This window comes from Triticum urartu, chromosome 3, assembly GCF_003073215.2.
Source record: "Triticum urartu cultivar G1812 chromosome 3, Tu2.1, whole genome shotgun sequence".
NCBI lineage: Eukaryota > Viridiplantae > Streptophyta > Magnoliopsida > Poales > Poaceae > Triticum > Triticum urartu.
The window spans coordinates 412552008-412563537 of NC_053024.1; the positions used below are offsets into that span (position 1 = coordinate 412552008).

The following is an 11530-nucleotide window of genomic DNA, read 5'->3' on the forward strand; positions in this document are numbered from 1 at the left end:
TGCTTGATCGGTCGGAACGAGAAGAAATTCGACTACATCAACCGCGTTGTCAAACGCTTCCGCTTTCGGTCTACGAGGGTACGTGGACACACTGTCCCCTTCTTGTTGCTATGCATCTCCTAGATAGATCTTGCGTGAGCGTAGAATTTTTTTTTGAAATTGCATGCTACGTTACCCAACAGAAACGACGTCCACGGACACCGCCACCCTCGGCCAATACATGGACCGGGTAAGTGATGTACCTCGGTGCACTGATCCCTCCGACGCATCCCAACTCCGCCAACCGCTCGCATCCATGCCACCCGAGCGGCCATGTATGCCCGCCCGCACCCGAGCCGCGCAATCTACCCAAGATCAACACGCCACCCACTTCCAGGGCTGCCGCCCTTCATCCAAACCGTCCTGGAAACATCAAATGAGCAAGCGTTGGACAATGCTAACCCCAATCGCCGTTGGAAACTACAACGACCATCCTGCCTCAGACAACACCGAGTCAGCAACAAACGCACCAAGTTGGCGAAGCGGGAAGGGAGGAGCGACACACGGCCACGACCGGCACCCCTGTGCCAGCGATGGGCGACTTGACCTCGTTGAAGCCCCCTTCCCTCCTACCGGCCTTCCCACCCAAAGCACCCTGCTTTGCCCCACCACGACCACTAGCACAGACCGACGAGAGGTCACCGACGGCCGCGCGTCTGTCAAAGAAGTCTGAGAGGACCACGACCAAGGAAGAACCCACAGACTGTCCGCCCGCGCCGCACGCCATCGCCCAAGCCGGGAAGAAGGCCCGGCCGGACCCCTAGTAGCACACATGCCGCCACCACCACAGACATGCCACCAGTGTCGCCACCCCTAAGCACGACAATGTCGGCCGCCCATGGCTCCTACTGGACCCAGCCGTCGCCGCCGGATGGATCGACGACGCCAGATCAAGCCGGATCCACCCGAGGCCATCCCGCGTGATCCGCCAATGGAACCGCCCCATGGAAGAAGCAGCCCCACCACGCCAGGGGCCGGCCCAGCCTAGCCGGCAGCTGCCCCTAGTCCACGCCGCCGCATCCCTCGTGGCCTCCCGCCGGATCTGAGGAAGCCACCGTCGGAGCTTGCTGCCCGCCGCCCCCAATGCGCCAACACGCCCCGCCACCAACTTCCACGCAGCCGCCGCCGCCGCATCGCTGCGCCCACCGCACAGCCGTCTGGGCACCGCCGCGCCGCCCTGCGTGAACGCCATGCTCCTCGCTCGAACCTGCGTCTCGCGCCACAGGACAGCAGGGGAGGAGGAAGAGGAACCCCACCGCCACCGACGCTAGCCGGGCTTCGCCCGGCGGCAGCGGGGAGGTGGTGCTGGCGGGCGGCAGCTAGGGTTTCGCCCTGCCGCCCGCGAGAGCGGCCCGAGTGAGAGAAGTTCCTCTCGTGTTTTGTGGCTTATGGTCGTGGTCATATGTCTTTAGGTGGTGCTTCTCGAATGCCCGGTCTTGAGCTCTGGGTTGAGAATTATAGGTTCGACCCTAATTGGTTATACATGTATATGGTGACGTTCTTTGTGTCATTACCCTGATAAAGGCATTGCTCGAAGTTTGCTCTAAGTCGTTTTTCAAGGTGAAACCCCAAGATCAACTCTTTGATGGTTGGATCCGGCAATAACGATGCTTGTTGCGATTTGCTTTTTGGAGGCGTCACTGTCAGAAGAAAAAAATTCTCACCGTACTTGTGTTGTATGAGACGGTTGGCGTTGATGGTCACTGTTGTACACCATCATACCATTAATCACTGTTTTTATGCTTGGGTTTTTTCCCCTCTCTTCACATAGACCTAGCTTCGTGAATCGTTACTCTTTGTATGTGTTATTGTCGATTGTGTGCATCCTAGTTATGTGCTCATTATGATTGTATCCATCGATGCTACATTACGCGTCAACAAAAAGCATCATCTATCGGAAAAGACAAGCTATATATTTCCTTATAACTTAAGCATATAGAGTAGTAGCAGTTTCGTATGATCGGACACTTACAAATTTACACCTCCGGGACGTAAATACAAGGGGGGAATCATGTGGAGTAACGGATTACATTCCAAGAAGTAAACTCTGGCAGGTATACCATCAAAAGCATTGTGTATAGCTCAACGCACTGCAAATGCCCGAGAAGTACCCGTAAAATGCTTGATTGACCCTATCAATGGCTTAGAGGCACCAGAATGCCTCAACCTATAAACACCAGAGGCAGCATCCTCAGGAATGGTCCACTCCAGCGTCGCGAAACTTCTTGGACTGAATTTTGAAGGCCTAGACCACTTGAATTGCAATGACCAATCATCATCATCATAGACAGGAATCCAGTCGTTACCATTTAGCTTCTCAACAAGTGCGAACGTGCCCTCGGTTAGAAGGTCGTTCCTTGGACAGGCCGAATAGAATGTAGCATTCACAGTACTGCCTTTCCTGAAGTTTGAGTTTGCTGCAACGTCGGAGCTAACATCCCCAAAGTGAACACCAGGAGGAGTAGAGTCATACATGACACCTGGCAGCAGTCCAATTTGCTTCTCCAACATGTCAGGAGGTTGGATGTTTGTGGGGACCTCTTTGTTTTCAACCATAGCTGTGGCAAGTTTCTGAAACTCTTGAATGTATGCACTCAAGGTGTGGGGACCGTACAATGTTGACGCGCCCTGCAAAACATGTTTATGCCAATGAATTATTCATGCATTGATACATATGCTGAGTGGATCTATTTTATGTGTTTGATGGGTTCAGGTTAAAGATACATCAGATCTTTAGCAACAAAGCATCAATGAAAGCCAACCGGTATAATTGCGGAGTTTCTAGCAAAAAACCAGATATAATTTTTCTTTAGTTTGCACTACAAACATGGATGGGGCTGAAACAAGTTTTGACATTGCAGGACATCTTCAAATCATGACACTTGATTCTAGTGCAGCCTTGCAAGCAAATCGAAGAGGGAATAACCAGCATTCTAACACATCTCTACTGAGTAGAGATGTATGATTTAGCCATATCAATTAATCCCATAAAACCCAGTAACTCTGTAAGAATATGCCAGAAAAGAATAACTATGAAAAGAAAAAAATTGTGCAACATCTGTTTTGTTGGATATACCTCGTATCTTTGGATCTGGTATTCTTCAAATGTTGTGACATACTGAGAATATGTGTTTGTCAGCCCCGCAAGAACAACATGAATATTTGTACCAAATTCACCATTGCTGCCACTTATCAGTACATTTTTTACAGCATCGCGTAGCCGCCTGCCAGCCATTGTCGTGAATTCTGTACCAAAACATAACAAAAGAATTAGGGCGCACTTGGATTGGGTGTATTTGAATACACGGGTACTTAATTTACGGGTGTAAATTACCGGGTCAGTAGAGATTTCCGGCTGGAAACGAAACGACAGATGGAGACGTGTATTGTTTACAGGTGTATTGCTAAGCAAAACGACATCCCAAACATGGCCTTAGGAGTGCTGGCGCGCATTGTTGCTGAGTATTTGCCTTGCTAGCTCTATATCCCAAGCAATTGTCCACCTAACTCTTGCCCCACAAGGCTACGCGTTTGGCACAGCTAAAAAACTTTGCTATGTAAAGCAAGCTCGCTATATGGGTAAACTCTTCATTTTGTCATGATGTGGACTTGTGGTCCACTAAGTAGTTCCTAATAATTACTATATACTATATTCAGTAAAGTTATATTTAAGACACAAAATACACATTAAGTGGGCCATCTTTTCATTGCCTAGCAAAGCAAAATGGGAAAATGATGCAGACATGCATAATGCAGCTGCTGTTGAGAAAAAAACGGTAACACCAACATTTTACACCATGAGCATGGCATTATCATAGCATATCTCAATAGATCAAAGAACCACATGCACTTCTAACTTGACAGACATCCTAGGATTGACGAATTGTAATATACCTCCAGGAACACACAAGATAACCAGCTGACCAATTCTTATGATCTGGATGGGAAGTATCGCAGGCTGCAAAAGATTACAAAAATCAATACAAGACCAGCAAATAAAAATTGTGTCAATTCAGTAAGTTGTTTCTAGTAAGAGATCATCTTTTTTGGAAGTTAGCAGGCGAGCTGCAAAGTTAACTGATCAGGGGAAAATCTAGTTAGAAATCATGGTTCTGATTTGAATATTGTGAAGCTTAGGAACAACAGGTGCTTTGCAGTTAACAAATGAAGACTGAACATGAAGATATATGATGGCTACACTTTAAGCTCTTGAACTAAGTAACTCCCATGAGAAAATAAATAAATCTAATTGTTGAAGAAAAGTAAGGAATGTGACATTCCCATATATTACACGGAACTATATCTTATATATCAGCCTATACAGTGCTGGTTCGATGTAGCAGCAAGACCGAGTTGTTCTGCTTTGGTAGAGCCAAGGATGAACAAGAGGCTTATAGGCAATTGTTTGGGTGCGATTTGGGGGCTTTACCTTTTTCTTACATAGGTATACCAATCCACCACCGTAAGCTAACAAACAGAGAATGGAAATGCATCGAAGACCGATTTGAAAAGAAACTGAGTTGCTGGAAGGGCAAGCTCATGTCATACGGAGGCCGATTAATTCTGATAAATTCGGTGCTCACGAGTATGCCTATGTTTCTCTTGTCGTTCTTTGAAGTCCCAGTTGGAGTCAGGAAAAGACTGGACTTCTATCGATCGCGTTTCTTCTGGCAGGGTGATGAACTAAAATGAAAATACCGCCTAGCCAAATGAGATATCATCTGTAGACCGAAAGACCAAGGGGGTCTTGGTATTGGGAATCTTGAAGTTAAGAACAGATGCCTTCTCAGTAAGTGGCTGTGGAAGCTGTCCAGTGAGACGGATGCCACGTGGGCGCAAATCCTTCGTAGCAAGTACCTTCAAACCAAAACTTTGTCCCAGGTGACAGTCAGGCCGACCGATTCACCTTTCTGGAAAGGACTGATGAAAGTCAAACAATCCTTATTTAATAGGACAAAGTTCATTATTGGCAACGGTGCTAGTACACGTTTCTGGGAGGATACTTGGCTCGAAGAGGAACCCTTGGCCATTCAATACCCGTCTTTATATCGCATTGTTCAACGACGAGAGGTGTTCGCTGCAACGGTATTTCAATCTATCCCCCTTAATATTCAGTTCAGACGGTCGCTAGCGGGCAATCGTTGGGAAGAATGGCTCCGTCTAGTTAGGAGACTGGTGGAGGTTCAGCTTTCTCAACAACCAGATGAATTACGCTGGAAGCTTACTAGGTCTGGAGTATTCACAGTTAAATCAATGTATATTGATGTTATCAATTCGAGCTTCATTCCTACCTCCAAGCATGTTTGGGCTGTCAAAGTTCCATTGAAAATAAAAGTGTTTATGTGGTTTGTCCATAAACAAGTTATTTTAACCAAGGACAACCTGAGGAAGCGTAATTGGACAGGACCTACTAGGTGTAGTTTCTGTGATCGGGATGAGACGATCAAGCACCTGTTTCTTGATTGCCCGCTAGCCAAAGTTCTTTGGCGGACGGTCCACATTGCTTTTAATATTACTCCACCGAATTCTGTCAACACGTTATTTGGGACGTGGCTTAATGGGATTGAGCCCGACTTAGCGAGACATATTCGTGTAGGAGTATGCGCTTTGCTGTGGACTATCTGGACTTGCAGAAATGATTTGGTTTTTAACAGAACATCACGTATTCATTTTTTGCAGGTTATCTTTCGAGCCACGGCTTCGATCCGTTTGTGGTCGTTACTCACTCAGATGGAGGCCAGTGAGCATTTGGTTACTGGATCTGTCCGCTGGGAGATGGTAGCTCGGGATATCTTCAACCGGTTTGGATGGCGGTCATGTAATAGGATAGGAAATTAGTTTACCTATCTCTCTTTAGCCAGCCGGTTGTGGCGTCCTTTATTTGGCTAGTTTGTGTTTCTAGCCCATTTTGGCTCTGTGTGAGCTTTTTTCTCTTTTTTCAGTTGGGAGACTTTGAGACCTTGTTGGAACCTTTTTGTTTGTTTTAATAAGATGGCCGTATGCACCGCTCTGATGCAGAGGCCGGGGAGATCCCCCTTTTCGAAAAAAGAAAAAAAAAAGCAGCAATATAGGTCCTTATCATGGCGGCGTTAGTTTCAACTATCAAGTGAAATAACAATTAAGACGTTCCAGAGGAAGCAAAGCAACAAGCCTGCTTATGATTACTGAAAAAAGCAAGTCATACCGCCCAATCATATGGTTCCTTCATTTCACCAGTGTCCAGCAATATTGGTTTTGGAGCTTGGCACTCGACTTGCTCTTTCCCTGGTGTCTTTAGTAAGTTCCTCACTAATCTCCAGAAAGGGTTTCCCTGATAAGACGAGCTTCGCAGTCAATGAATAGCACATCATCAAATTCTGAAGAATACATTTAATCGATATACTGAACCTTGTCATCTCCTTGTTTGAAATCAAAAGCTCCAGGGCCATCTGTGGTTCCAGCAGCAAATGCAAACCCCATGGCTGCTGGGCATGTTTTCACCACCTGCGGGCCGCCCGTACTTGTAGAAACACTAACTTTGAGTTGCGAGAAATCTAAGTAGGTGTGTCGATAGTCAATTTTTCCTTGTATTTCTTCAGAAGCTGAATTAAAGAGATCTACAGCCTTCAGAAATTGCCTATTCCCAATTATGCGGGTACTTTCAAACTCATTAGGATATCTGCAAGACAGCAAAATTTCATTTATACCTAATAGTGGCTTATGTGTACGGAAGGTTAATAAATTGTTATGCATGATGAATACCCTGGGCCTCGTCCATAGCAAAGTTCGTTCTTCCCATTACATGTGCTGTGATTGAAGTCACAAGGAAGATGGGTGTCTATGCAAAACGTCCCCAGGACATTTGGACTAACATCTCCACAGTTTGACTGGCAAAACGCGGAAACAAATTTTGCATTGTTTTCTTGAGAGCTTCTAATGCGTCTAGTGATATTTGAACCTTCCAACCGTCTTCCACCCGATGCCTCGAAGGATGACGCCAATTGCATTAAGTCGTCAGCTGAACAAAAGCAATGGAGAAAATAATCAGGTTTATGCACAACCTAATATGTTTAATTCCAATACACTATCTAAACAATGCAAGAATCATGTAGCATGTAACATACTTATCTCATCCGGTTCCGGTATTATTGTAGAGACTCTTCTCGGAAGTACAGATGTCATGTGCAAAAATCCAAGATCATCAGAACTTGCAACACCTGTCTGCTTTGGAAGGCCATTCTTTTCAGCCCAGTCTTCCATGAAACGTGCAGCTGCTCCTTTGTTATCACCACTTATCAAAGAATTTGTGCGACTCATTGATGTTCCGTGAGTCGCAAACCAATTAAAACTTCCAACTGGACCCGATTCATCATCTACAAACTTAACAAGGGTCATTTCTTTATCAACATTGTATTTGTATTTGCTTCTCTCTTCAGCAGGGTTATTCAGGTACGCGCTCGGGCTGCGATTCACACCAGCATCAAGAAGGTCACCTGAAAATCAAGCTTCAGAGATTGATAACGAAATCTTTGCAACAGCTAAATCTAAGATTAGCCAGCATCACAAGACCATACAGAGAGAAAAACGCAGGCAGCATACGGGGAATAGAACATGCAAAATTATACTTTGGGGCATTTATTTTATATAGCTGCAGTAGCGAGAAATAAGATTGTAGCTAGACTTCAAGGAACATTTAAATACCAAACTGAAACTAAATGACATTATAGAGTAAAGTGGATGACACTCCAAAAACTACGCAACGAATGTATTTTAATTAGATGTGTGAGATCAAGATAAATGGTAGTTTGGTAACACATTAGTCCAAGACAGTGCAAATAGTTTCATACCTTTATTCACATAGATCTTCCCAGGATGGAGGTTGTTATGAGCTTCAACAATGCTTTTCTCAATCCCATCGACAATTACATCAAATGACTGACGAACAAACCCAAGAGAAGTGACAATATAGACTACATACTGCAGATAACCTCCAGGCCCAGCATGGGTATGGATCCCACTGATAGCCACGTTATTCTCATTATAAAGATCACCATACCTGCCCAATTGAGGTTTGCCAAGTCAACCCAACTTTATGAGCATGCAAGGCAGAATCTACAGTTTTATTGAGAAGTAGACCAAGCAGATTACAGTATAAGACCTCAAATAAAGTCACCGAGTGCCTTTGTACAGTATGTATGTGCAATGTGAAATGGCTAAAGTGGCACTGCCTCAGTTCAATAATCTAAATAATGTGCAGAACAATATCAGCAGTTAATGGTGGCTTAAGATAATCAAGAAAACAAATCGGGTACAAGTAAGAAGATAGCTTCATAATGAACTAATATTTCAAGAGAGATAAATGAGCCACGGATGATGTAACCAGGCAACCTTAAGCACACTCTAGGAAGAGACATCACACAGAGAGTTGAAACTTACATTTCAGGATTTTCTGATAAGTAAAAAATCAATAGAAGTGAGCTCTTACCTTGCTTTTAGCCTTTCGAGCACCTTTATATTCACAAGCTGTGATGCCATGCAAGCATCCAGATTCACAAAGACAACACGCTTTCCATTAGGCTCAGCAACAATAAACGCGCGTGACTTTAGCCTGAAGTGAATCCCTGATGCAATCTGCTCAGTATTTGCATATCCCATCATGTTAACATCTGCTGCGGGCCCTGTTATGTCATAGCTCCCCATGCCGACCAAATATGGAGAATCGGAGAGCACCGGGCTGCAATTCTGAAGGACAAGAAGTAAAAGAAGACATAGCCATATCCTGAACGAACCAAAACCACGGACTTGATAGCGCAAGCAAGATGATGCCTCCATCAGGAACCAGGGAATGGAGTTGTTGATCAACTCATGCAAGTCCAAAATCTCCAGAGAAGAACAGATTAACCGTACACTGCAAAAGAGAAGAGAGCCTATTACAAAATAGCCGAACATTCTATCATAATGATGCAACGGGAAATGGTGTAAACTGTCCACGAAGGGCTTCTAAAAAAACAGTGGCAACACAATTTCACTGTGCTCCTTTACATGAACACATTATGAGCAGACGAGACCTATTGAGCATGAAGAAATTTATGTTGCCTGACACATGGATTCCTCGTCCTCGACATTGTCACGGCAGAAGATAGAAGAGCATGGCACACATATAGATATAGTAGGGCAGATCGTAGGATAATTATATCCTACGAAACTTGCTTCTAAATCACCAGGTCGAGCACGCACCCTATTGAATCCTTAGAATGGGGATTGCCAACCAACGCGACCGCACGTCAAGGCCGCGTCTCTCACAAGACAAGCAACCCCTGTAACGTCCAAACTAAGCCAAATCCCACAAGCAAAGCCGCAGCAAAGCGACACGGGTTGCGGCCACTCTCTCACTAAACAAGCAACACTTTCAGTGTGACAGTCTGGGGCACTGGCAGGATTCAACGCCAAGACAAAATCACAACCCAACCCAACCGGAGCACAGAATCAACCCCAAATCCGCACCAATTAGACTCAACAGTTACGCAATTTGATGGCCTGATCCAGCGAGACGCGTGCAATTAGTCACACGTCGGCAGACAAAAAAGAAACGAACAACCGACGCGACCTGGGTGGGTGGAAGGAAGGGGGAGGAGGCCCGAGCAAGCGAACTCACCATGCGAATGGCGAATCTCAACTGGGAACCCCGGCGACTTCAGCTGCTGCTGCTGCGCTGGCTGGTCGCCTCCGTCGCCATTTATTAAACAGCACCAAGCGCAGACGAGACGCGACGCGATCGATTGGGAACTCCAAGAGCAGGGTGCCACTGCCTTGTAGTCGTGGCTCACTGGATAAGAGGAGTTTACTAATACTAGTAGCACCAAGGCAAGCGCGCTGTCAATCAAATCTGACGAGCGGTGAGGGAGACAGGCGGGAATGAGTAGGAGGATGCAGTGGAGACAGGGGCGGAGTGGCGAAGACGGCGACGCACAGGGTGTGGCGTCCAAGCCACGGCTCGGAAAGGGCGGGCCGGTAGATGCGTGGTGGGGTATACTGGTACTATGGTGATGGTGGGGGAGGCCTCAAGGAAAGTGCGGCTCCGGCCACCGGCTTTGCGCTTTTTCGCGTGACCACCTGACCGGGTGGGTTTTACCGGCGGTGTGGCGGTTCACACCTGAATTTATTGTTGAAGAAATTTGTATGGAAGCTGATAGATGTATCCGTATCCGTCGATCTGTAGTTGTCATCGTCTGGCAGATCTGGTAGGTAGATCTGACTCATATGGTCCATCCCATCGTTTGGCAGACGATAGAATGCTTTACTAAATGAAGCCGGAGTTCGGGACTAGGAGGCATTAATGGGTGTCTTGTACGGGTTTATGGTCTCATGAATTGGGTCCGTTTGGTAGGCAGGTCTGGACAAGACAAAGACGCCTGGGTTCGGCCACGTGTACAGCTGGGCCGATTTCTTTTAGAACCCTCATTCAAGGCAATTTATTCAAAGTTTTGCGGACAACATCAGACTGCACAACGGCAGTCAAAAAAGCATGAATTACATCAACAGATTCTACAGTCAATCCACTGACTAAAGCTTTCTTAGCACATGTATGAGCTACCTCGTTGGCGTCTCTTCAAGCGTAGGTAATATCGAATTCTTGCAAGTTTCAGAGAAGTAACTAAATCTCTCTAAGTATATGGCCTTCATTGGACCTAAACGAACCATCCTTCCGTTCACCCCGGATTATCAAACAATCCGTTTCAATGAGAACTTTCTGCCATTCCTTTTGTATCGCCGGGGAGGCTGCCTCTCTAAGTGCTAGCAGTTCACTGAGATAGGGATCGTCACATTTTGAAATTTGCACATTCTTCCAGCTAAAACTGCCCAGTGTGGTTCCCGGCAACAACTCCCGCTCCCAAACACAACTCTACTGCATCCACCGCTCCATCAGTGTTAATTTTCACCCAGCCTACATATTGTGGATCATCTCTCGAATAAGCTCCATCAAACGAATCGGCTGAAACTTGATCTCATCATAAGTATACTTATTCCAGTTACTCCAAATGGCCCACATTAATGAGACGGCTATCGCCGCTCGTTACTTGATGCAGAACATCGGGTCTAGAATATCGCTAGCCCACGTCACCGGATGTAGATTAGGCATTGGGCCGAAATCATTGTTCTGACCCTTTTGACAACGTTTAGCACAATCTGGCCCTAGTTCCAAAAAATCATGATCTGGCCTTTTTTTCTACCGTCATAGTAACTACCTACCGCCACGGTCCTTGGTGGTGGTAGGGACCCGGTCAACGTAGGCAACACCGTCTGGCTGCGATGACGTGGATAAGTGGCTATCGACAGGCTCCTCGGCAGTAGGGAGTTATACCCTACCGCTATCGACCCTAGCGATAGGATTCTAAAGAGGTAAGTGACACGCGGGGATGCTTATGCCGATGACTCGGGCCATGGTGGAGGCACATGACAATGAACTTGGAAGAGCAAATGTTTGGATTGGGTTGAGGCAATGTGGGCAAAT

The 11530-nt window shown here is 46.1% G+C and overlaps 1 protein-coding gene across 2 annotated transcripts; it reads right to left on the reverse strand.

Moving 5' to 3' along the window:
• Positions 1-1931: 1931 nt before the first annotated feature.
• Positions 1932-9986, reverse strand: LOC125544163 (neutral ceramidase). 2 transcript variants are annotated; one of them, XM_048707754.1, is made up of 10 exons: positions 9674-9986; positions 8504-8926; positions 7866-8074; positions 7143-7511; positions 6781-7036; positions 6427-6697; positions 6224-6349; positions 3934-3997; positions 3116-3285; positions 1932-2667 (listed from the first exon to the last, which is right to left on the reverse strand). In XM_048707754.1, the coding sequence occupies exons 2-10, from the start codon at positions 8848-8850 to the stop codon at positions 2122-2124; spliced, it is 2358 nt and encodes a 785-aa protein (XP_048563711.1). In that variant the 5' UTR covers positions 8851-8926; positions 9674-9986; the 3' UTR covers positions 1932-2121. The 2 variants fall into 2 exon arrangements, with proteins under 2 accessions (XP_048563711.1, XP_048563710.1); XM_048707753.1 differs by lacking the exon at positions 9674-9986 and adding an exon at positions 9087-9216.
• Positions 9987-11530: the final 1544 nt, after the last annotated feature.

What these genes read in the sequence shown, in the direction of transcription:
- LOC125544163 (XM_048707753.1), bottom strand. An exon ending in ACCGGAACCGGATGAGATAA is followed by an intron (nt 7,037 to 7,142) that starts GTATGTTACATG and finishes GCTTTTGTTCAG; the next exon opens with CTGACGACTTAATGCAATTG. An exon ending in AGGAACCATATGATTGGGCG is followed by an intron (nt 3,998 to 6,223) that starts GTATGACTTGCT and finishes AATCTTTTGCAG; the next exon opens with CCTGCGATACTTCCCATCCA.